The sequence below is a fragment of the Chelon labrosus genome (genome assembly GCF_963514085.1).
Source record: "Chelon labrosus genome assembly, chromosome: 11".
Classification (NCBI taxonomy): Eukaryota; Metazoa; Chordata; class Actinopteri; order Mugiliformes; family Mugilidae; genus Chelon; species Chelon labrosus.
In genome coordinates this window covers 2,700,475-2,727,517 of record NC_140344.1, presented here as the reverse complement: position 1 = coordinate 2,727,517, position 27,043 = coordinate 2,700,475, and the positions used below count along the sequence as shown (strand labels likewise).

Sequence of the window (27,043 nt, the reverse complement as noted above, 5' to 3'; positions counted from 1 at the left end):
TTGCACATTCGCTCCGCTTGTAGTTCTGCAACGTTGCTCTGATTTTGCACGTGTCCTTTTCATCAGCTATCAAATCAAAGATCTGCTGGCACAACAAAATCATATATATTTGATTGAAGAAGAGTAACAGCAATGTAGTGGTATAGGTAATCTGAGAGTCACAGAGTTGAATTTGTTGACAACAAAATGTTTCAGATTGGTTACAGGACTATCCAATTGCTTCCAGAGTTATTTCTTTCTCTGTATCGGTTGAAACACGCTCCATAATTAAATCCAAGTAACATAAATAAATAAAAAGCTTACATTGGAGCACAACCTAATTGAAGAAAAGTTGACACCTGCTAATTCAAAGATTCCAATTATGGTTGCTCACAATAGGCTGTAATTTTGCAGAGGAAGAATTTTTCAGCAGTATAAACTTTGAAACTGAAATTCTGAACCTGCGGGACATTTTGTGGCAGCCCTACTCCACATGTAGAGTTCAACACTCTCTTTGCAAGTCACCCATTGAGAATTTGAGAAATCAGGCAGTACTGCTAACTACTGACCATGAAAAGTAGCTAAAGACACCACCAGGTACCAGTTCCAGTGCATATTTAAAAAATGTGACATGGCATTGACTTCTGAACATTTTCTCTTCTTGTTCTGTTTTCTCTGTCTTCCTCTGTCACCATGTTTGGTTTACCACATTTCCTGTTTTATTTTGAAATGGTCCCTTGCCCTGTGTCTTTGTCCCCTGCCCTGTGTCTTTGTCCCCCTGTTCCCTCCTCTGTGATTGTGCTCCTCTCTAATTGGTCTCACGTGTGTCATGTTCCCTCATTATTGTCAGTATATATTTCATCCTGACTCCCTCTTCACCAGTACATCTGTGCTCTTCCCAGGATATTGCACTTGTGGTCCCTTCCCTGTGTCCCCTTGTTCTCTGTGTTTTGACCTCTCTTTGGATTATTTGTCTTACCCTGTCTCACTCTACAGTGCTTTTTGTTACCTTAAGTGTAAGTCTCACTAAACTGATTATTTCATTCAGCTCTCCCCTCCTCCCCCCCTCCTCTCCTCCTCCTTCTTCTTGTGAGTGTCTCTGGTCTGGAGTTGTGTGTTTCTGATATGTGGAGCTCCATACTACATCTATGGTCCTGGTCCTCATCAACCTACCTGAATGCATCATCCTCTTATATTCAATAATTATAGCAGCTAACTCACCTGTGTTAGAACAACTGCTGTGTCTAACAGCTTTATTTATATTCATTCTTAAACTGCCATATAACACCATCAGCTATATCTTGTATTTGTATCATCATCAGATTCCACATGTACGCTTTAGTCAGATATATGTATCTATGACAGTTGTATGTTTATCTCATTCCCCGGCTGGCCTTAGGCAGATGGGTCCCTCCATATGAGCTGGGTTCTGCTCAAGGTTTCTTCCTGTTAAAAGGGAGTTTTTCCTTGCCACTGTCACCTTCAGGCTTGCTCTGGGGGTTTCAGGCCGGGTTTTGTAAAGCGTCTTGAGACGATTTGTATTGTTATTGATGCTATATAAATAAACTGAATTCAGCTGAATTGAATTCTATGTCAGTTTGGCAAAAAAAAAAAAATAATAATAATAATTTTTATTTATCTATTCATTTTATTTGAGCTGCTTTCTTCTTATTTGTTGTATTTAAACCTACTGCTCTTGCATCCAAATCGTTTTCCTTGTTAAAGTCTGCCAAGCCTGGCAAACCTACACAAGTAGGGCACGAAAAATACATCTCACAATTTGCTCTTAAAGAGGATCCTTGGATCATGTTGCTGAGAGGCTCTTAGAGGCTGCTAATGTAACCTACTGTGGAGGCAGTGTATGATGGCACATTATCTGCTATCACTGCAACAACTCACTTGGGAGATGGTGTTCCAGACCCAAAACACCCAATGACACCTGAGACCATCAAGGATGAGGCCCCAATGCACTGAGAAGATCTATCTTGTGTGCAAAAATGCAAAAGTATTGCCAGGATTCAGCTGTCCACCTCTACATGTTAGCCAGAGAAGACAGATGATTTTAGGGAGGCCACACATTCTTAACATCTGCCTCCAAGACGTTTCATCCAATTCACACAAATTACAGGTAAGTAGCTGCTCGTTAACAGACACTAGTCATGCGAATTTCAGGTGGACAACATCCACATGCCTCCCACCCGTCTTTTAGAACTGAAGAAGCTACTTGGATGGATGGTGAAATGTATTCAAGAAACTCCAGAAGTCCAGTTGGCCTTTTGGGGTATGTGTCTTCTACAGTTCTGGTTACTGTTAAACAAACAAGATATAGAATGTTTAAAAGCTTTAAAGGGAGCCTGGCAGTTAGGATGAAAAGATCTCTTTGGCTGTTTTCTCTTCTGGCTTTGTTCAACAGTTTATTAAAAGGTGCATATTAGACGGGAGGTCACAGCAGGAGTAAGCTCTTCACATATTCATCACTTCACTCGCGTACGGTATCTGACCCTCCCCTCCTCCCTCCCGTCCTCACTCGACCACTGATCTGACTGTAAAGGGTTTCTCTTCCTCTACCTCCGCAAGGCCAGTCAGGCAGCATCCCCCTTAAAATGGCAACAACAAGCTTTTATCGCCTCTTAGTAAGCATTCGCTGTCCAAATGAATCAGGAGGGAATCTCCCTGCTGTCCTCCCCCTCCTTCCTCACCCGCCGCCATCCCTCGCTCTGCTAAACGTGTTCAAACAGGACATTACTACAAAGACCTCATGCAGATGGCTTTATCACAGTGAGTGCTAACATTAGCAAAAGTGTCTCGATTAGCCTCCTGACGCTCCTCTAAAAATAAGCACACGGAGCGAGGAGCACACGGCTGATTTGCCGATTAGCCTCCCGGCTGCCACAGCCAAGGAGCGCCCCTTCATCCTGGATTTGCTGCATTTCATACACGGAATTATGGGTAACCCTACTGTCCCGCGTTCAGGGCAGTGAAGCATAAAAAACAGAGAAGCAGCTCGAGTTTGATTTATGTCAACGTTTGATGTATGTGAATGTTTAACCGAGCATGCTGTTCACAGATTACACAGGAAAGCCCCAAACACAGTCTGACATGCGTGTCAGTGTGTGATTGTGTGTGTGTCGGTCGTAATAAGAAAAAGCTCAATCAAGCACAAACCACACACACATGCCGCTCAGCCAGGATGCATTTGCGATGCACGTGTGCTGCTGCAGCACTCAGGATCTGCATAGAGGTTGCTGCAGTCTAACTCATTGTCATATTCAATTTGGTTTGATCAGTTTAGGGGCAGAACTTAGATGTGCACAGCCAAAGACCATTCAACTTGCAGTGACATAAAACAGAAACAAGAAGCCATGCCCTAGAGAAGCTGGAACCAAATACCATTTTTGAGAAAATACTTCATAAATGACATGCTAACTGCCATCTGGATGTTTCTCTTGTACAAAAAACACAGAACTTTGATAAAATCTTTAAATAAATCTCAATCTGTACATAAAATGAAAAAATTTTAAAATAAAGGATAAGTACAGATATATACAGCGATCCAGGAGTTTATATAGTGAGTATATACAATTAATGCAGAGTTATTGTTATTGTTCATGTGAATGGTCTCACACTCTGGGACTGCTCAGAGTCTGTCAGAGCGACAACCCGGGGGAAGAAACTGTCTTTGTGGCGGGTGGTTTTGGCATACAGCGCTCTGTAACGCCTGCCTGAGGGTCTAAACATACATTAATTAGAAAACTTTGGAGACAACAAACAAGGTATAAATGAATCAAAACCAACATGTTAATTCTGAGACAAAATCAGCAAAGGAGGAGGCAGGGTTTTGTGTTCTTTATCTTAATTCCCTTTGTGTGTGTGTTTTATGGCAGCAGTGGTGGCGTTCCTGTCACTGAGTGGGCTAAAGGCAAGAAAAGTGAGTGACAAGTAACAAGTGCTCCAAATAAAATTTCTAAATACTGTGACATGCCCTTCTTCCCGGCACTGAGCCCCACCCTTTTCTGCCACCTTTACTGACTGGCTTTCCACTCACCTGTAAAAAAACTAAAATTCAATAACAGAGCTCAGTTCAGCTGGGAGCATGATTTACGCAAGGGCGAGTACATAAAAGGAAAATGCTCTGACCTATCCAATCAGTTTCAAGCATTGTTGCACATGAGTCAAGTGTCACATGAAAAAATAAAACACTAGTGCAAGTGCAAACTGGGGGCTCCTTATAGCATGAAGCAACAAAGAAAGCTGTCCCTTCATTTGGGTTTTGTGCCACTCAATAGTCTCGTTTGCTGTTTTCTTTCTTCGGGACAGTAAGCACGTCAGTAACCATTTCTCTATGGATGTCATGTTTTGGAACAGTCAAAGAAGTGTCAACCGTCTTATATCACCTCTTTGAGGACTTCGGTCCATTGTCTCTGTTGGTGCATTATTGCACACAGTGAGTATTTTCACCAGGGTGGCGCATTTGTTCTTGCCGTCACAGATGTATGTTCACTTCCTCGCATGGAGTATATTCCATTCCATCTGCTCAAATCTTAGAGCGAAAACCTCCAAGAGGGTGATAAGCTAAGTGGAAATAGCAGGATATGTCACACGGCTGAAAGACTGAGTTAGAATGAATACATTCTGAACCTCAGTGAAGATTTCTCCTCTGGGCTTTAATCTGAAAAAATGACAAACTAATCTTCCAGACTGTGACATGTTTCCTGTTTCTGTCCTCATTTTCTTTAATTCACCAACTGAAGTAACAAACTGTTTAATGTTTAAAAGTCACGCCATGCATCCTTTCACACGGCTTTCACTGAGCACAGATTTACTGTTGTGGCCCCGCGGGTGAAATTCACCACTGATTCAATGTTTAATGTCTCTCTTCCTCCTGCAGAAATAACATCCAGCAGCTCTTCACATCCATCAGGCCCGACACAGAGATGAGAACTCAAAGTCTGCTCTATCTCCTCCTCCCTCTGTTTTAGATTTGCGTCCTATATCTCGCTGTGCTGAGCAGATATACAGGAAAATTATTCAAATTCAATCTCCTATCCGAAAGTAGGAGTCTGGGAGTGAGGGGACAAGCCGAGGAGAGGAGCGAGACATATGGGAGGATCTCCAGTCTGAAGTATTACAATTCACAGCAGGATTACAGTGGAGTGGAAGACAACTATACCAGAGAGAAGAATAAAGAAGAGGATTTTATGCTTACAGAGGAATGGATTTATCTGTTGATTGGTTTTATATAGATTTAGTGACATAAAACTTGAAACTCTTATTCTGAGCTGATTCCAGCTAATATTGCCAGAACTAATAGAGCAGGTGGAAAGCAAAGTGAATTTTCACCTTGCATTACTTGCTTCAGTTTGCTGGATCATTTGTAGCATGGAAGCAAGCCCAAACTTTCCCCGCCCACAAATATGCTGTGACGGACAGTTGGTCTGGAGTCGCTCCATTGGGAACTGATTGTGCTGCCAGGCCAATTGAATCATTTAGGCAAGTTTTATATAGTGATGGACAGAAGAGTAAGTCACACACATTGCCTGAGGGCCGTGAGGTTGCATTTGTTTGTCTTTCTTTTTCTTTTTTTTCCCTCTTTATCGGTTGAAACCCTGAAACATGCCCCATAATGAAATCCCAATAGTGTGTTAACAGACTGATGTTCCGATAAGAAATGAGTTTGGCTACACCAGGCTAAGATCGTTTGTAGTTTCTCTTAATTTAACAAACAGCCTCTGGGTGTAGAAACTCAACATTTTTTAATCCCTAAGTCTTGCCTCTTTGTTGTTGTCTCTTGTCAGTGAAGCTCATAACTCATCTTTAGATGAGATCAACTGTTTTAGCCTGAGTGAAAGATTTTTCATTCGACATGTCTTGCATATTGTTGGACTGTACCATTCCATATCTACAGACACAAACTTTCTTTCTGAGAGAAATGCACTACTAAGATGTTTCTCTCAGTAAATGCAGAGAGACCCAGAGATATGTCTCTCACATAGACGCCAACCATGAATCTCAGTGTGGCCGTTTCAAGTCTGGCTGTAGACTTTCACTTGTTCCTCATTATTTTTATAATGGTACTGTCTTGTAGACATAAGACATCTATCTTGATTATTAATCAATAGCTGAGACCGGAAACCTGGTGACATGACTAGAAAAATGAAATTAAACAAACAAACAAACAGGTCCAGTCAGACTGATTTTATAGACAACCCATGCCCATTTTCTGATCTGATTCCTTCTCCAGTTGAGGTTCACAAATGTTCCCAGTTACATTTTAAAATTTGTGGTATACATATCTAAAAAGAATAACAAATATTTTGAAAACTGTTTTTTTAATTGGAGATTATTTCTTCTCTATTGTTTCTTTTTGTATGTAAAAAATAATAATTCATGTGTCAACAACTGAGATCTAGGAGGGTGTTGGGTTTTTGCAATTGTGTTCAGATGGTTCCTGTAAGCTGTAAACAAACACTTTGACCTTGAAGAGAAGAAAACAAGTGAAGAAACTGAGGAACGTGCTTGGAATGCATGTTTTAATTTTCCGCTTTAAATGAGAGAAATTCTCCTCACAGAGTCATAAAGGGAAGCCAACCATGGCAATAAACCGTGATGATCAGAAATGAATGAGGGGGAAAAAAAATAAACTTCTGTTAGGGGGGTGCCCAGGGGTTCCCACGCTTTTTTGGCTTGCAAACTACTTTTACTATGATTTTTAACCAGAGTGAGAAGGTTAATATTAGATACAGTATTTGAATGCAAAAGTATAAGACACAACCATGAGCTTGTATTGCAGATAGCATTAGCTTGGGCCTAATGTATTGCACAGTAGTGGAGTAGTGAAGTGAAGTAAGCAACAACTGATGAAGCACTCATCAAGGCAGGACAATTTAAGAAAAAAAAGCAAATGCACAAAAAATAAAAACATTAAAAATAGTAAAACTTATAATCAAAACAAATTAAACTTTTAAATCTTTAAACGATGAGTAAAAAAACATGTAGGACTTGAATTTAATTTAATTTAGCCTGCATTGTTTCTGTCTGAGCTATTCTGCCAAAGTGCAGCATAAAAGCTAGAGGCAGTTTCACCATGTTCCTGAACCAGTCATCCAGACAGGTGAGCAAGTTTTTGCACAGGGTCAGAAGATGTGATAATTATCTTGGACTTCAGCTGTCCAGTAATTCACAGATAACCAGAGGGACTTTAAAGTTGATTCAGTGACAAGCTGGCAACCTGGCTCAGCTGAAGCTGGCTGGTTGCTGTCTTATACAGACCTGTCAACAGCTGGTAGCAGTAGTCCAACCTGTTAAAGATAAAAGCATACACAGGTTTCTCTAAAACCGGTTCTGACATCGACTCTCAAATCTTTGTGATATTTTTCAGGTGACTTCTGAGATTCAGGTCTGAATCTAGAATGCCACCAAATCTAAAGATTTTGATGCAGAAGTGAGCAGAGACTTTAAGATTTCCTTCATTTCAAAGTCAAAACAATGACCACATTTAACAGCAGAACATTTTGGAACACCCAGTTACAGTTTCTGTCTATAGTCTGTAGGACTGTGTTCATTTGATAACTTCATCTATAGTCGCATGTCATCGGTGTTAATGTAATATAAAACCTTAAAATGTCCATTCTGAGAATAATGTCATTCAGGACACTGACAAGAGCAATCTCTGTGCCGCATCGGGCCTAAACGCAGACTGGAAAGTGTCAGTGTATTTATTTAGTGCCAGGAAATTGCTGAGTTGTCTACGGTCATTTTCTAACAAATGTCAGGTTTTATACAAGCCTGTCGTTGTACAGATGCATCCAGATACATTTTTTAAAGTGGCTTGATTGCAGTTTTAGGGCACATCCTGAAATCAGTGAAATGTCGACTATCTTTAATATGGCAACTACAAACCTTTATAAATAATTGTCATAAAAAAAAAATTAAGGCACTGAATCAAGGAAGCACATGTTCAGTCTGAGACGCAAATTTGCTTCAAGACATGTGACATCAAAATGGATTAACTTTCCGAGATTAGTTCTGCTTGGTTGCCGTGGAATGTGGGTGAGGAAGCACTGCTAGTACTATATAACCTGTTAAAGCAAAGTGATTGCACATTACACTATTCAATTCACATTCTCCCCACCTGTGGGGCTGTCCTGCATGGTACATTTTGCTTAAGTAGACCTTTGAAATAATCTTATCAAGGAGTTGTAAGTACAAATTGTCAATAAACATCTTATTTTTGAATACACTCAGGGGGTTACATCCAACTGTATCTTAGTTAAATAAAAAAATAAAGTCAAGTTAATCATCTGTAATAAAATGATTAGTAAAAAGGATCTGCCTGACAGGGATAGGGACAGGGACCAGTCAAAGGTATTATGTCCAGTTTATCGTCTACTACCAAGTAATAGCAAACATGTATGATAATTGTGCAAAGTGAGATGCATACACACAATTACCTCTATCGCTAGTCAGGACAGGATTTTTTCATACCACATAGTTAGGGCTGATGTCACCTGACAGAAGATTTTACTTGATTGTACAGCAAGATCACTGTTCACTGATAGCAGAGCAGACTCTGTGTAATTTGGATTAAGACAGTCCGATACAACATTCTCAGCTCTATTATGAAGAGTTAAGAGAATGTCCACATAAGTAATGTTTTTGGTACTGCAGTAGACTTTCAGCCTGATATGGAGATGATCCAAGCAATTGATGTTAAAGAGTTGCAGGGTTAGGGTTCTAGGGTTCATTTGGTTCATTCTCCAGATGGTAAACAAGTGATGGTCACTGTTCAAATCCAACAGAAAGTTGAGCTGCTGCAGGATGTTGTGCTAGACATTTTGGTAAAGTGTGAATAAAGCTTCTGAATAAATCTCTGACAGCATTACCAAACCCCTTATAACAACAGTATATAAAGTGCGCTGTGTTAAGTATTATAAGTGGTTCAGCTGATTCAATGACAGTTTATGAAGAATGCCAACACTGTTAATAGATGTAAACTGTAGGCTTGCAGACACTGAACATGACCACGTGCCGCTAATTCAAACTTTTTTATCTGAGGTCTCAGTTGGATGTGGTGTTGTCAGGCCACACGACGATGGCGAGATCACCACTCAGGCAAAACAGGCAAGTACTGTAAATCATGCAGTGGGGCCAGCCCACTATCTTCCCTATTTCTCTACATCCTACAACATCGAGACTGACAGTTCCCCAATAAACAGGCTCTCTCCTCAGGGTCTTGTGGCTGTTTTGGAAAGGCTCTGGTGGGTCAGCCATGACTATTATCATAATCTAAGAATACACAAAGTACCAAATTAGCAACGTCTTTTCTTTCTCTTGTTGTGTTCTGTACAAACTGTTTTGTCTCTGTCTTGTAAGTATTTGTGCTCAGTAATAATTATTAGTTACATGGATGTGATACAAACAACTACAACACCATATCCGCTAGGGTGAGTCAGGCATTAGTAGCTAATTTTCTGGTCCTGTATTGTGTAGGAGCCGTCTGCCCAGCTCTAGTGTCAAGACATTTTTAATTTTAATTTATTCCCTCACGAATAACATATTCCTCAATGCATTTGTAATTGATCCATTTACCACACACAATGGCATATTAAATATTGTTTCAGGAGGACTGGATCCAAGGCCCCTTAACAGGTTAATCCAGTCCTCCATATGTACTCCTTAAAAAATACAGACACTTCCCAGTTTTGGAAAATATATAGTGGGCCTTGGGAACCAGTCAGTATTGTATTTACTTTGGGCAGCAGCAAAGCAAAGCATAAAAAAGTGACTTCTCAATATAAAATAAATGTTTTTGTTCCCAGATCTCAGATATTAACTTTGGGAGAACAAAACTATTCTTACTGATAGATGATGAACACGCACTTTTCATTAGTAAACGTGGATGTGTAAAATGACCATTTAAGTGTACACATAGTACTTCACAGCCAGTATTTAAGTTGTGTGATTATTAAAGTTGCGTAAAAGCAGACAGCTCATCCGACTACGGCAGCTCCCACTGAGTTGAGAATAATGAATCGGGAAACGGGAGCAAATCAAACCCAGAGACCATATTTGGCGTTTAATAATGAGTGTAGGATTCCCTGATGATGGGATCAGCATTCGCACTTCCTGCTGACAAAGGCTTCCACTCGCCTTTAGGCCCACCATGACAAGTAGTCCTCACACCACGGTGATGAGGATGAGAGGGAAATGAAGAAGAAGAGAATAGAGAGGAGGAGGAGGAGGAGTAGGAGGAGGAGGATTGAATGGATGTGTCATCCTACTAGGTGTTGATGAAATGCAGGTAAATCCGAAAATGAAGTAATCAGATTATGACAAAAGACACTGATCTTTGCCTGTGGAATGAAGGTCAGGATGACTAACAGGGTTTTATCATGTTTTTTTTTTCCATCTCATGCTTCATCGTCACAGTGCTTAATGTTATTGGTTGATCTCAGACTCACTTAAGGACTCTCAGGATCTGAAACGTCAAGGTCTGCCACCACACTAACTGTGCGAGGCTACTTGTTGATGAATGACTCACAGGTCTTCGGGAACCCTGACCCACTCACTTCCTTTTCCGCCTCCTTCCCGAACACACAACCAGACAGCGAATGTTCTTATAAAGCCTTGATGAATGTCAAAGCAAATAGAATTCTGTGCACATGCTGTACAGTGAGGACATGGAGCCAGCATAAACTCCAAGAACAAGAAGAAACTCCAAGAAGAAAAACAAAGAACTATCACTTCTTCTTCTGCAGCAGCCTTACTGTTGAGAGTTACTGCTACAGTGTCAGATAATAGAATTTGTGTAAACTCTTGAGACTGAGTTGTGTTTGTGTTGAACTGTGTAGTGTTGATGCTGACGGCCCATTCAGTCACCCAGCAGAAGTTCTTACCGTTGAAGTTGACTGCACGGATGTGGGCCAGCAGTTCCTTGCCATCGATGTTGGCCATGCGTGGGCATAGGCCGGGGTAACCCGCACAGAGCTCGCGGTGCATGTGGTGCAGAGCGTGGGCCATGGCGTAAACGGCATCCATCACAAACTGCACCTTCCCCTCTTGTTCATAGGTGGAGTCACGGCCAACTTTCTCCAGCCCTGGAACATACAAGGATAGGGGTTATGAAAGTTAATCTAACCACTAGGGGGTCTACTGTGGACCCTCTCAGAACAACGCTGGCTGCTTCCAAAAGATTTCAAACAGCACAAGAAGTCCTGTCTCAAATGGTCCAACCAATCTGCAGAGGAAGATGGTGTGAAATAATAGGAACACCAGAACAGCTGAGTGTCCTGCCTGTCCAGATTGTTGTCAGCTTTATAGATGGTTGCAACATCTATGGGATGCTGCTCAAAATTGAAATGGTTCAGTTCTTTGATAAAAGTATAATTTCGCTTCCTGAAATGTTCCAGAAATGCTATGTTCTGGAAAAATATGAAAGACTGCACCAAACATTCAGAAAGTAACACAGACAAAACCAGTTAAACTAACTTGACTTGATTTCCATCTGAGTTGATCTCTTCCCGTCTCTCTGCATTTTATTTTCTTTTTGAACCCAAAGGTTATGGAGCTCGTCCTTGCCGCCAGGCAGAGTGTAAATCACAGGAATCATGGGATTATGCGAATATGAAGTGAGACACATTTCCTATAACAAACCAATTAACATAAAAAATACACTCATTCAATCTCATTATCTGTGATTGAATAACAGAGTGGAGAAGACATCACCATATTTTATTTGGAAGCTCTGCAAAGCTCTTCCAAAAAATTAATTACTGCTATTAGAGCCATGGTGCTCTGCAATCACACACACCCCCATCAGAAAGAGGAGAAGAGGACGCAACTAACTGCTGGACTGAACTCTCCATCAACCGACAAGACTTTTCTGAATTAATAGGAGCTTAGAAATGAAATCCAATTTAATTTTAATAGCGGGCAGGCGGCAGGGATCTGTCTGAGGGGAGACATTGCTCCGGCAGTAAAGACTGATTACACGTCTGTAGGACAGTAATGAATGAGCCTCAAACGGCGAGCAGAGAGAAGAGTATGTCAAAGAGCTGGGGCACGCAGGAGATGTACGGCCAACTGCAGATTATGAGCGACTCCTCAATATTTAAAGAATGCACATGTTCGATCGCAGAAATTCAAATGGTGCCTGAATGCAGTGTTTTCTCCCATAATACTCTCGTAATACTTCAGCTCCGAGTGAAAAAGCAAGGGAAAGCAACTGTTTAGTGCAAAAACTACATTATATTGGTGGTTGTAATGATTATACATATAATTTTAAACCTAGGTTGTCGTGTGCATGGATAGGATCATGATGACTCTCAAACCCTGCAAGATTTTATTCTTGTAATGTCTTGTTTTCTGTTTAAATGGCACATTATGAGGAGTAAGTGGGGGGAGAGAATACTCTCGTAATCACAAGATAATATACAAGAGACTAATGGGACAGGAACTGGCAGCAGTATTGCCAGGTTTGGACATATATCTTCTTTAATTGGGTAGGTAAAACTGATTATTGTTATAATTTGGGCTACATTTTGTACCATTAGCCCTTTTCCATGAAACGTTTGTGTGTATTCTAGAAGTTTTCAATTCATGAGACAAAGGTTTAACAACTGAACAGGAAGGGTCCATGTAAGGAAGTTACTATTGGTGTCATAACTCAAATTGAGCACACAGACATTAGCATTGTTTTGATTAGTTTCAGACTGTCGTCTGTAGATGTCGTCTCATTATCCATAGACAGCCTCCTATGGATAATGTAATAAATAACAACCAGAACAGCACATAACATATTGTATTTCTACAGACTAGTCAACTTCACTCCTGTGCCATGACGCTTTAAGCATAAAGCGGACCTGAACCCCTAGTGTGCAGTAGTGGGAATTTATTTAAATTGACTCTTGTCAGTGTTATTTCCTTGGAAATGCATCTCCATGAACTGTCAATTTAGAATCACCAATAAACCTAACCAGCATGTCTTTGGATGGTGGGAGGAAGCTGGAGTACCTGGAGAGAACCCACACAGACACAGGGAGAACATGCAAACTCCACACAGAAAGGCCCAGTCAGCCCATGGATTCGAACCCGGAACCTTCTTGCTGTGAGGCATCAGTGTTAACCACACTGCCGCCCCCATTATTATTGCCCATTATTCATTCATTCATTCATCTTCTGTACCCGCTTATTTCTGTAAAGGGGCGCAGGGTGCCCATTATTATTATTTTTATTTTATTTTATTATACCTCTTTTAACTATCTTACACCTAATTTTCTTTTTACTAGTGGTTTTCAAGAGTGTCTTTTTATGTGCAACTGAGCTAGTCTTTTCTCTTGCATAAAATGCATAACCTGCTTCAAAACATCAGCTTAATTTGCACAAAATTGCAGTTATTTAACGGCCTCACCCACTCACTACAACAAATGCATTATGAATTCACCCCTTCAAACCTTATGAATGAACATTATTACTGGCTGAAAGCGAGCAGCGTGTGTGGTCAGGTAGTAACGGGCCACAGGGACGTTCGCCTCCCTATTAGCTAATGAGCCTCGATGATCGATGATGATGATGTTGGTGGTGAAACTAACAGGTACGGAGGAGAAGCAGCATGCTGGACAGACAGCTTCATCTCGGCTGTTGGCATTTCAATTACACATCACTTACAGGGTGAATTTAATTCCTTCTCAACAGGATGGACACATTTGTACCCCTTCATCCCACTCCACCCTTCCACACACACACACCCCCCCGCACACACACACACAAACACACACGTCCTCCTCACAGGCATCCTTCTGTTTCAATTAGATTTTGAAATTAGATAAACAGCAAACTAATTACAGAGGTTACAGGGACTGGGAGGAGTTCAGGGGAAACACACCGTGCTGTGACATCTCTCATGCCTGAATACATTTACATTAATAGAGTTATTTTCATTGGCTCTGTTGTTTATTAATCGCGTCATTCTGGAGGAGACTTATCAGCAGAGGTTTAATATGTTTCCTCACAACATGACTTTGACTACGAGTAATAGAAATCCGGGACACATGTTTGAGAGCTGCTCAAACATTCAATCCCTGCTGCAACCACATCAGCACCGAATGTTCTCCTTTATTCTATGATAAAAGGGTGTCATTCATTTTTTGCTTATCTCTCTATTTAGAAAGTGTCCTGCTACAACAGACCGACAGAATGACGTGTCACGGAGAAAAAGTAAGCACATAAGCGACATAAATCATCTTAGGGCTTGAGACTGAAATGTCATCAGTCTTGAGCCCAAACCAAGATATTGGGCAGAAAGTAAGACGCAGTAACAGCAAAGCAAAGCCGGTCAATTTAAATTTTTTTTTAAAATAAATGAGAAATTGTGCAGACAAAATGCTCTGCTCCTCAAGTGCTTTCTCTGGGGTATGAAGTCTTACTGATGACAGCATGAAACATAGCCACTCTGCCTGGCACCCTCAGGTAATCCTCTGGTAAGCCTAGAGTCAAGCCAGAGGTCACAAGCCAACTCCCAGGCCAAGATGAACATGTCAAGACAACTGAGGATCAAACCAAGATCCAAGAAAAGACCTAAAGTCAAGACTGTGTGTCCGGAGTGTTTGCAATAACTAATGGTTTGACACCAACACTAACCATTAAGATGAGCTCTGTTTCAGCTCACAGGACACGAATTATGACTGAGACAGTTGCAATCCTGTTTGGTTTTCTTTGTAGTTCCTGTGTCTGTTCTGAAAGTTTCTTCCTTGGTGTTTTGTTTCTTATGGCACTTCCTGTGTTTTCCTGCTTTCATTGAATTGATTGGCACCTCTGCCCATGTGTACTATATAGTCCTGTCTTTTTCTTTGTTCCTGGTCAAGTCCTCTGTGAAGTTTCCCCTATTGAGTTTAGCCTGTGGAGTTATCCCCGTTACATCCGTTTAGTTAAGTCTGTGGATTTAGCCTCATTGATGTTTCCTAGTGTTTCACTTCAGTTCCTCGTGCTTCCCAGAGTTCTTGCCTCTCTTTTGTTTTTGGATACACTGCCTACCCTGCAGCACTTTTTGTTCCAGTTTTAGTAAGTTTTCATCAAAGTTTGTTTGATTCCTTCTCCTCCCTCCCCTTGTGTCTGCATTTGGGTCCTACCTCCTCACCACTCAACACAACATTTATGGGTCAGAGGTCTAATGGAACCAACTTATTTCATGCTGAACTAAAACCCAAAAAACATAAATACAAATAACACTCTTTGTTCATATCAGTATGTCAATACTGAGAAGTGAAATGAAAAAAACATTCACACATTTTACAAATCATTCTTGAGTGCTGCTAATCACTGGAAAGCACTGCTTTATGGCAATGTCAAAAACCTTGGAAAGATAGTCCTTGACACCGGAGAATCATGTCTAATAGTCAGTTCTGCGTATTTTTAAATGGTGCAACTTTACCAAAATCAAAACCAATAGATTAAAAGATGGGCTCTGAAACGGACATTGTTTCATCTTGCATCATCAATTCATTTTCTGACATTGGTATGGTTAAACATACACCATCAACATGGCTCTGAGGAGCATTGCTGCAGAGTCACACAAGTGCTCAGTGACATTAGGATGTGGCGGTTTAAATTAGCCATTGACTGACTATGTGTCACGACAACAGGTGAAGCAAGCGCATTTGATTGGTTGAAGTGTCACCACATCAGAGAAGCCACAAATGAAGTTGAAGCCAAGCCTGACACATAGCAACAAGTACAGTGACGGCAGCTTCCATAGAAAATGTGTTGCAGCTTGTCGCTCTCTCACTTCTAGTGTGGACGCACCATTACAATATACGTCACATATTACATATGACGCCTGGCTGACATGGTCTGACTCTCCTAAAGTCATAAGTAATAAGGTAGCAAAACTGTTTTCTGAGTACCCTACATGTGACACATGTGTTGGTCAAGATTTGTCCGGAAAGGTGCATCAGGACAACATTAAGATTCAGACTCCTACTCTAACTTGTAAGTCAACACCTTACTCAGGAAACGACACACTTGTCCCCATTATCCAAACAAGCCTCTCTGTTGGCTGCTGTTGCTCGCACACGAACAAACAGAACACTAATTATAGATCACAATCAATGAAAGGCTGACAGAGAATCCATCGGCTGAAGGCTACAGAGATCAGGGATGATGTCAGGGCGCAGGGGTTCAGATCTTGACCTTCAGAGAAGAAGAGGAGCTCATCTGTGAAAAGAATCTGACAGAGTGATTTTTTTAGATTAATGCCGGTGATTTGGTTGACGGGTGATTTGGTTCACAGCTGCTTTTCTGTCAGCTGGAAAAGTGGAATACTACACTCATGTTCCAGTAATTCACTTGAGACACAATCACTTTGTTTGACATTCAAATTCTCATCCCTCTGCCCTTAACTGTTGTGTCACTGGAATATTTGCAATAATACTTTAGGGGGAAATGAATGAATAAATTAAACATTTCAATATAAGCAAAAAATGGAACCACCTTATATATGTATACTAACCCTTTCATATAACCTTTAAGTAAAAATAGACATTAAAACAGGGCACTGACTAATAATATAAAAATTAGCTTTGTAATTTACTCTCATTTAAATGTTTAGGAGGGGGAGGAAGTGTAGGCTGGAGTATAAGTACAATACTGGATTGCATTTTAAAAGCGACACACTCGATCTGGCAGGAGACACGGAGCTCAGAGCCGGTGATCCTGAACGTACTGGATTACTCCTGATCTGCGGGTGATAGAGCATCACCCTCAGACCCTACCCACCCCCTCTAATGGATATTTAATTTTCCTAATTAATTCAAATTGATGAGCTGACCTTCTCTCATAGACCCATCGTACTAAGCATGCTGATGTTTAAATCCCACAGAGACGTGGGTGTTGTTTTTACATGTAATTATCAGTCTATATTCACATGAAAACCATGAGGGCTTGTTAGGCCATACATTATTTGTGTGAGATATTACTGAGATGGAGAGTGGCATGACAGTAGTAAGTAATTAATTAAGTAATTTTAATTAAAATTAAAAGAAATCATTAATTCCAGGCCTCATACATTTTATTTTACTTTGACTGAAACTGAAATGGTTTCAGCGTTATTTAAAAGGCACAAACTGAGTTTTAGAAGTTGGGAATTCTGGCTTGTTGTGCAGTAAACCCTGGTGTGAGAAAGAAATCAATACAAGGAGCTGCTAACATAGAACAGGATGATCAGTTTATTGAAAACCACTGATTGCTTTGACTTGGTGGAGTTGTTATTCTCTTGAAGTGAACTGATGCATCAACAGAAGTCATCAAGCTCCTGATTTTGGATGATTTACAGTTGCGGGGCTGTGCTGCTCTAAGATAAATGTCCAGGCTGATGGCAGACGGCTGATGTGATGTGTGCAGTTTGATACAATTATTTGTCTGCACAAACAAGCAACTTCCCAGAGTTGACAACTGGCAACTGCAAAGAAGGAGCAAAGTCTGGATTTTGATAAATTTGTACAAGCTGTGTTTTTAGCCTTTGTGTTATGTTAGGCTAACCAGCATCATATTTAATGACAGATGCAAGAGTGCTATTATTTATCCAACCTCAAACTAACAAAAAATCTGAGGCATTTTATCAATAAGTTCAGGTGTGGTTCCAACCATTTTCAAAAATAAATTAATTAATTAAATTGACAACGTGTGATGCAAAGAAGCTATGACTCATACAAGCACATGCACGCATGCAGCCTTTCAGCACTCACAGCTTTTTAAAGGCCTGAAAGACAGACCGCACAAACACACACACACAAATGCTAAACTGCTAGCTAAGCTGTTTGTCTGTTTGTGTGATGACTGCTGAAGCTCCAAAACTCAATCTGGAGCCTTTAACACAATCACGTGAAATCTGGGACCTGACAGCAGCAGCCTGATCAAAGCTCAGGTAAAAGCTCGCAGCATTATCAGAGAAGCAGCTGGGACACTGCAGCTTTCCCCAGAATGCTGACGCTGTTCTTCTGTTGTTTCACTTCTATCTGCAGCTGAAGGGGGGGCTGACGCTCACAGGTATTTGCCCCACCACCCTCCACAAATCCCGTTTTGTGTGTCGGACATGTTTGTAAACGATTTGGCCCTCAGTGGCCCACTGTTCCACAGAGGAAGCCCTCCTGGATCGGGCAGGATTACATGCTGCTGCAGCAGGCACAGTCAGCAGGGAGAGACTCAGCAGAGTGTTGGACGTGAACAATAATTTTTTCAGATCGGATTCACCTTCCTTTTGGTTAGCTTTTAAGCAGTCTTATTCAAACACCTTTGAATCACTCTGTCCTGGTTTTGGCACATCCTGAGCTATAAGTGTATCTTCTTAGCCTGTTAATTTGTTAGTAGTATTACAACTAGCTTGTATTGGGACTCAGTTTACAAGAATTTGGGGATTTGCTGGAGCTAAGTCTGATACACAGGGACTCCACGCTGAAAACTTACAGAACTTAAAGAGATCTTCTGCAACACCTTGTGGCCAGATGTCAGTGGAAACCTTTAGGGGTCTTGTAGATTTCATGACAGTATCACAGATCCTTGATATGATTGTTCATTTACAAAAATCATTCCAGTCCTTCATCCTGAAAGACATCCTAAAGCAGATATTAGTCTGAGGAGCCACGGAAGAGGTCTAGAATCAGGTCAACTGACCCTGGTGTTAGAAATATTTGGATGCTGCAGCTCATTGCAATGATCTGCTTGCAGTTGTGTATACACCAATCAACCACAACATTAAAACCAGTGGCAGGAGACGATAATAACAGCTGACCATCTTGTGACAATGCAATGTTCTGCTCGGAAACGTTTGGACATGGCATTCATGTCGATGTTACTTAGACATCTACCACCCACCTAGGCCAGACCAGGCACTCCCACCCATTTAGCATTTCAACTATAATAATGGATAATCTATACTTTTTCCAGTAAAAACATTTTAATATCAGTTCCCATTCTTCCACTTTGTCTAAAGTTCACAGTCTGCTAAACCTGAAATTCACTCTGAGTCTGAGTCTAAGTCACTCTGATCTGTTGACAACCTGATATCTTATCAGTGAACTAGATGACGATGACTTTGCAGATGAAAAAGAAGAAAGTCAAGATGGTGGAAAATCAAGAGATAAAACAATTTATAAGGTGTGAAAGAGTTATCTGGATTTAACGCCAGTAATGCCAGAAATGACGGATGGAAGTGTTTTGTCAAACAGCTATTACCATGGCAACAAAAATTAATCTTTGTGCCAGCGGGGAGGCAGTAAAGACATCAAGACTCAAGAGATTCAGTAATACAGTGTAATAAAATATACATAAGGATTTGATGACAAGCTATTCAGATTAATTTCAACAAGTTATGTGTTAGGTTTTCTGGTGGAAGACAGCCTGCATGAAGAACCTCATTAGTGGTGGTGGTAATTTAGAAGGAATATTAACGTTCCTCCACCAGAATGGTAGTTGCCGGTGTCTACAAGTTTAAACCTGGTCCCTCTGCAAGTCAAAGCAAAGCTGTTTGTCTTCTGAAAACTTAGGTCAAGGCACCAAACTACATCGTTTCATTGCAGTTGTAGGGCTCAGTCTGTCTGGCTTGCACAGTTACATCTTTCTATCTGAACACTCATTTAAGTTCTCTTTTTGGCTTGCTTTAAATCCTAAATCCTATCAAAGAGATGACATTTCAAGCATCTCCTTTGTAAATCGAGCAAATCTCATCCATCAGAATGTAGCTTAACATGCAGTGCTCATTTGGCCCTTATGAATGCTCATTTGTTCCTTACAAACACTGGTTCATATTCATTATTACACCCAAAATGATTATCCAGCATGTTAATTGGTAATCAGCAGTGGTCACAAAACCAGCTCATGAATATAAATAGAGTGTTGGAATGACCCAAAGAAACAACAGAGCCTGTTAACCCTCCAACATTGGGGAGATGCTTGACAGCCATGACAAAATAGCATACCGACAGTCTGTCAGGTTCTACAGTCCCTGACAAAAGTCTTGTCACTTATCCATTTTGTAGAAACAACAGTTTATAACCTGACTTTTAATTAATCCATTGGTTTTAGAAATGGCTCATATGAAAGCTAAAACCCTCCCAAATTATGTTTGATATACTAAAATAAATTTGCTTCACTGAAGAAAGATTGATCATTTAATGAACACAGAAAGGTCAGATTTTGGCAAGACAAAGGTTTTGTCGCCTACAGAAAGTAATGTGAAAATTGAACAAATCATTTACTTCAAATACAAAAATATGATGCATAACATCAGTGAATGAAGTACTGGTGCTGTGAGATCCATATTTAATATCTTGTATGACTTCCATGAGCTTGAAGGACTGCATCCATGCGGTTCGACAATGATTCATACAATTTATTGATGAAGTCGTCAGGAATAGCAAAGAAAGCAGTCTTACAAGAATAAGAAAAAGATTTGAAGAGACTGGAGATGTTTTTGACAAGCCCAGGTCCGGCAGACCCCGCAAGACAACTGCTCGGGAGGACCGTTTGTTGGCTCGAAAATCCAAGGCCAGCCCCTTTTCCACTGCAGCAGAGCTCCACCAGGCCTGGTCACCTCAAGTCCCCGTGTCAACCAGAACAGTTTGTAGAATTCTGTCTCGAAATGGCCTCCATGGTAGAATCAGTGCCCAGAAACCAGCACTAAACAAAAGGCAATTAAAAAAACGTGTGGCATTTGCCAAGGCCCACAGCCTGCTAAAAGGATGGACGCTGGAAAAGTGGCAGAAGGTGGATTTCTCAGATGAATCTTCGGTTGAATTACATCACAGCCGCCGCAAATATTGCAGGAGACCTACTGGAGCTCGCATGGATCCGAGATTCACCCAGAAAACAGTTAAATTTGGTGGCGGAAAAATCATGGTCTGGGGTTACATCCAGTATGGGGGTGTGCGAGAGATTTGCAGGGTGGAAGGCAATATCAATAGCGTAAAATATCAAGAAGTATTAGCTACCTCTTACATTCCCAACCATAAAAGGGGTCAAATTTTGCAGCAGGATGGTGCTCCATCGCATACTTCCATCTCTAAATCAAAGTTCCTCAAGGCGAAGAACATCAAGGTGCTCCAGGACTGGCCAGCCCAGTCACCAGACATGAACATCATTGAGCATGTCTGGGGAAGAATGAAAGAGGAAGCATGGAAGACGAAACCAAAGCATCTTGATGAACTCTGGGAGGCATGTAAGACTGCTTTCTTTGCTATTCCTGACGACTTCATCAATAAATTGTATGAATCATTGTCGAACCGCATGGATGCAGTCCTTCAAGCTCATGGAAGTCATACAAGATATTAAATATGGATCTCACAGCACCAGTACTTCATTCACTGATGTTATGCATCATATTTTTGTATTTGAAGTAAATGATTTGTTCAATTTTCACATTACTTTCTGTAGGCGACAAAACTTTTGTCTTGCCAAAATCTGACCTTTCTGTGTTCATTAAATGATCAATCTTTCTTCAGTGAAGCAAATTTATTTTAGTATATCAAACATAATTTGGGAGGGTTTTAGCTTTCATATGAGCCATTTCTAAAACCAATGGATTAATTAAAAGTCAGGTTATAAACTGTTGTTTCTACAAAATGGATAAGTGACAAGACTTTTGTCAGGGACTGTATGTACTTTCTCTTAAATATAATAAAATAAGTTATTTCAAATTCATGTCAATGGTAAATGGCTATTTTTATAACTTCTTTACCTATCGGTTCTCAAAGTGCTTTACAGTCACAGTGACACGTCTACTCATTCGTCTGCTAACCCTCTTATTCGTGGAGAGAATGTTCGTGCTCTACCTACTGAGCCACAGCCGCCCCAACGTGTGAATGTGTTCAAGGTGATGTTTCATTCATTTCCTGTTCTTTTTGTGTTATTCGTTTCCAGTGTTGATTATTTCATAACAATGAAACATGCCAAGGTCTCAGGTGTGAAAGGTGAGTGAACAGTTAGGTCTCATAGTCAGTGTGGCGAGTGGAGAAAAAATGGAAAGACATAAAGACCTGGAGGAATTTGACAAGAGACAAATCACAAACTGAGTTGGTACAGTTCCTGAAATGGCAATGCTTGTCAGCTGTCCCTGGTCAGCACAGATAGGTACCTACCAACTGGGGTTTGAGGAGGGACAAATGTGTGTTCTGGTCTTACCCATCTTACCCAGCAGGTACTCCAGGCCTTTCTTGATCCAGTTGCATCAACAGCTTCCTGACCCTATTAGCCTGACGACTCACACTACTTACTCACTACACACTACGATTTCTCCTTCTCCTCCATCCTATGAGGCTGGGACCTGAGGTGTCCTTATTTTCAGCAAAGTGGAAAAGATTAAATGCATGGATAAATCTTATGAAATATGCACAGCTACAGCTCCACTCTACCAGACACAGAAAATGTATGAGTGAGGCTGACTGCCTTCCTAATCTTTCGTTTAATGTATTATTGCTTAATGTATTTTTGAATGTAGCCTTTAATTATTACACACTAGCTCATAACACCAACAGTGAGGTTTGTGCGTATTTATTTTATTTTTATATAATCTGATATAATCTTAATAAAATGTACTACTCAAACTGTTTTTAAAAAAAAACACTGGGTAGTTTCCTGGCAAATATGATGGATTTAGATGTGGCAATTTTTGATTTGAGTATACAACAAGCTGTTTGCAGTTCCAGGCAGAAATACCGTAAATCCTGGTGAAAGTTTAGAGAGACTGGAGCTGCTTTCATAATTGACTATTTAGCATTCTGCTAAACAAAGAACCTAATTCCTGTTTCTCCAGGGTGGGTTTGTTGGCTGCTCGTCCTGCACTGTCAAAAAGAATTTATCTATTAACACTACTGAAGGCGCCACAACATATTTAACTGAACTGTTGCAAAACTTTATACAGTGATACAAATCCCAAACCATCCTGAGCAGAAGACATTTCCAGCAGCTTCCCTTATGACTTATCACGCAGCCCAACTTACAGCAAAAGCTGTGCAGGTTTTTCTTATCATGCTGTCACAGTCTGATGATTTATTCCCTTTGAAAAGAAAAAAAAAAAAACCCAGACACGAATCTGATCAGACCGTGTGGCTGACACAGCTATCAGCAGCTTCTATTTGTCCTCACACAGAGAAGAGAGATGAAGAGAAAAGGTGGAAAAGCAAAGGAGGTAAAACACACCAGCTGCTTGAGAAAAGTTGAGCCCAAGTGTTATCGCTAGGCTTTTTGTGTGTCCTTTTATGCCATTCAGTCTTGCGGACACATGCTTTTATGCCGTTAATAGCACCCAAAAAAACGTAACATTCACAGATGGGACACATAAAATGTGCTTGAAGTTGGGTGACATTTCTACACAATTCAAAACAACCACAACCACATAATAGTTATTACTGGAAGTGCGTAAGCTTCAGAATATATGAACAAAATAACACACATGTCTGAAATTTGCTTATATTTACTCTGGAATTGGAATGACTGGGATGTGGAGAGGCAAAGATGCAGTTGGAAACCAATGGACTGTAAAAACAGTATTTAAAACTGACTGCATCAGGTGTGTTAAGAGTAAAATGCTGCGTATGTTTTAAAAACGAAAAAGTATTTGAGTGCAGGACTTGTAATGGAGTAGATTCAAATTGTGGTCCTATTTAAGTACTGTTTTGCCATAATTGTACTATTGCACAGTGGCATGGTGGTTAGCACTGATGCCTCACAGCAAGAAGGTTCCGGGTTTGAATCCATCTCACCCAATGACAGATAGGCTCCAGTCCCCCCATTACCCTCTAGAGGACAAGCAGACACAGAAAATGTATGAATGAATTTATCTAGAGCAGTTAACCCTTGTTCCATGTAAATTCCCCTCCCTCACTGCACCAATTAAGAATGCTATATCTGCAGCCGGAAAAAGTACCGTGGTTTACTGCCCCCTGAAATCGCCCTGAGCCTGGAACAAAGAATTAAACCAAATCACTTTCTAGTTTTGGAGGTTCTAGAGTGTGGGTTTTGGTTGTTGCTTCAGGGAGAATAATATAGGGGCTGTGTGAGTGACAGTGCGCATACATTTTTTTTAAGGTGTCTAAAAAATCATATAGGGCAAAGTTAATAATTAGATTTTTGAGTCAAGTCAATTTTAGCTGCAAATCAGCCTCAAAGGCATTTTAAACCAAATAAAACGGGCTGTATCTTTGGCCCACAGCTGGGCCACAGAGGGAAAGGAGATGGTGCGATAAGGACAGAGGGAGGCAGATACGCACATGATCAAATAGAGAGGGACAGGAAGAACCAAGGGACCAAAAAATAAAGTAGAGAGCAGCAGAAGGAGGGAAGAAAAGAAAGATGCTAAAAGGAAAGTAGAACGTGGAAAACTAAAAGAGGTAAGCAGAAAGAGGACACAGAAAAAAAGAGGATACAATTAAGGAAAGGAAGGGGGAAAGAAAAGCCGTTGCTGCTGACATAATAAAGTTCTTGTTGACCTTTGACCTCCTACCTGTACATTTCTTGGGGCTGCCAGGTCTCTTGCCATGCATCCCCAGCTTACAGCTGAAGTTTTCCTCCCAAAACTCAGCGAACCAGACGTTCCTGCGGTTGTTGGACAGAGAGCGGCTCTTGAAGTAACGGTCGAATGCTGCAGAAAGAAAGAAAACATCTAACCATCACAGCATAGTTTGCTACACGACGTGCTGCGCACTATGCTTCCTTCCTCACCGTCCACAGACACCCTCTTGGGGAGGATTGTGACGGCGCCTTCAGCCACCTGTTCCTGCTGGACCACCGGAGAGATTTTGGAGCCCCAGCTGTCAGAGCCCACCCACAGGAAGTGACCAGTCAGGTTGTTGCGTTTCGCTGCATCCAGGATTCGTCTTTTAGCGTCACAGGGGACAGATGAGACAGCCAAAAAGAGAGAGAGTTTGTTCTGAATCAGAACAGTAGGGAATTCAAAAGAGAAGATGTGGCACCATGGCTGCTGTTTAAACGAAAGTTGATTTAAGCTGTAGATTGTAGCTGTAGTTTTTTGAATATCACATGTTTAGGCTCATGCTGAAATGCACCTTTCAGGGTTATTTCTTCCTGGAAAAGTATATCTAAGCAAGTTTGTTCAGTACCTTCAACTTTTATGAAACCAGGCAAACTGACTTCTGCTTCAAGAATCCTGGCCCTCTGTGAAAGTTCCTTCCGCTTTATAGATCTAATTTCTTAACAGCCTGAAACAGTCAACAGTATTTTATAGTCTAGTGTTGCATTGGTTTCTTACTTTCGTAGTTGTAATGTCATGATAGTAATATTACCCTTAAGGCCCTTTAGCTTTCTGAAGACGTTGTTCTCCCAGAGTATTCACTATTGTCAACTAATTAATGTGTTTTGACCAAAAGGTTGGTTGTATGAGCCACTATTTTTACCGGATGTCATCCTCATTGGCAAACATGATGACGGCGCGGGCATTGGGTGTCTCCAGAAGACGGAGGACTATTTTGTCAAACTCGCCGGGCCTCGGCTCCCGAGGAATCTTCAGAGACTGAGCAATACACACGCCACCTGAGAGAGAGAGAGAGAGAGAGAGAGAGAGAGAGAGAGAGAGGCGATGAATATTTAATATAACATTTTAAACTCATACCTGGATCAGCAAAGAAAATATTTAAGTTGTTTTAGATGGTAATTGTCGCAGATTAGTCCGTCATAGTCAGAAATTATGGGTATAAGGCTCACTCAGACACATGCAGTATGCTGGTAATATGTCCCGGAGAAGGGGTCCAGTCCAGCTTTTCGATATTTAATTTAGTTTTTAAATATAAATGTCCATGTCTAATACAGAAAATATTTGGTACTTTCAGAAAGTTCAATTTCGAGTCCAAAACAATACGAGAAATTTCCAGGGTTGAATGTTCGAATCAGAGAATCCAATCAGAGCTGTCTGCTTTTCACACACTTGCCAGACAGTGATGATGGGTTACTTCTCGGCGACAGGCATCAATTTTTGAGCAGACTGTCACCTTCATTCCTCTTTTTCCTCTCCGTGTTCAGGGTTAAAGAAAACTGGTGTTCACATTTGGCCCATAGACAACAATTCACACTCACACTCACACCTATGGCCAGTTTAGAATCACCAGTGAACCTAACCAGCATGTCTTTGGATGGTGGGAGGAAGCTGGAGTACCCGGAGAGAACCCACGCAGACACAGGGAGAACATGCAAACTCCACAGAGAAAGGCCCAGTCGGCCTGGATTCGAACCCAGAACCTTCTTGCGGCCAACTAACCTTCCATCCCATAGTCGTGGAGAATGTCACCAAAAACCAAACATTTTAAACTGCTCCTCTCTTCCCTATTTGACAAGTCAGGGGATTATCAAGTGAACGTCGGTTAAAATTTTCATAGACATCCATCAAATTGTTAGGATATTTCAACAGAAGTGCTGTGACTTTGCAGTGCCTGGAGTCAACCAGACAAGACCTCTTTTACGTGATCAGCTTCCTTCACAACCTGCATATCTGCCTGCAAACACATTAACACATCTATTTCTGTCACTGCTAATGAACATGTTCCGTCTTCATCCATTTATCTGTTGACTGTTGCATTATTTATATTACATCACTTCTTTGCTGCATTCTTTTAAATATCTTCACCGTTTGTCTTGTTCTTAACTTCTCTGTGCTGCCTCACGAGCCACCACAAGGACCATTAATCTTTCATCTGCTGTCGGTGAAACAAAGGTCAGGGGGTTTATTAATGCTTCACACACTAGACCCAGAACACTGTCAGATTATCACTAATGATACTGTGCCAGTGGGATTCTGCATTTCCTTTTACTATGATGCCTTAAATCATTTATTCGACATGTATTTTCTTAAACTGTTTAATCAGATTCACAGTCTGCAATTTATAGTTTCTCAAAAATTGTTTGAGATTATATATGGAGATTGTTTGATCTATTTCTAAAGACTTGCCTATTCTTAGCTTCATCTGCTATATTCTACTTCTTAACGCTGTAGGCTGATGATGAGGAAAAAGAGGATGACAAGTAGAAAGAGCCAAAAGGGAAAAGGAGGAGCGGCAAAAGGGTGATATAA

The 27,043-nt window shown here is 40.8% G+C and overlaps 1 protein-coding gene across 1 annotated transcript in view; it reads right to left on the bottom strand.

Annotated features, from left to right (window-relative positions):
• The window catches only part of LOC311495063 (metabotropic glutamate receptor 8-like), a 121,605-nt gene that overhangs the window by 27,464 nt on the left and 67,098 nt on the right, over positions 1-27,043 (bottom strand). The window contains exons 3-6 of the mRNA XM_084554374.1: positions 25,377-25,512; positions 24,685-24,839; positions 24,467-24,604; positions 10,875-11,075 (exon numbers count right to left, since the gene is read on the bottom strand). Of these exons, the coding sequence (XP_084410500.1) occupies positions 10,875-11,075; positions 24,467-24,604; positions 24,685-24,839; positions 25,377-25,512 (630 nt within the window). The remainder of the gene's footprint in view (positions 1-10,874; positions 11,076-24,466; positions 24,605-24,684; positions 24,840-25,376; positions 25,513-27,043) is intronic.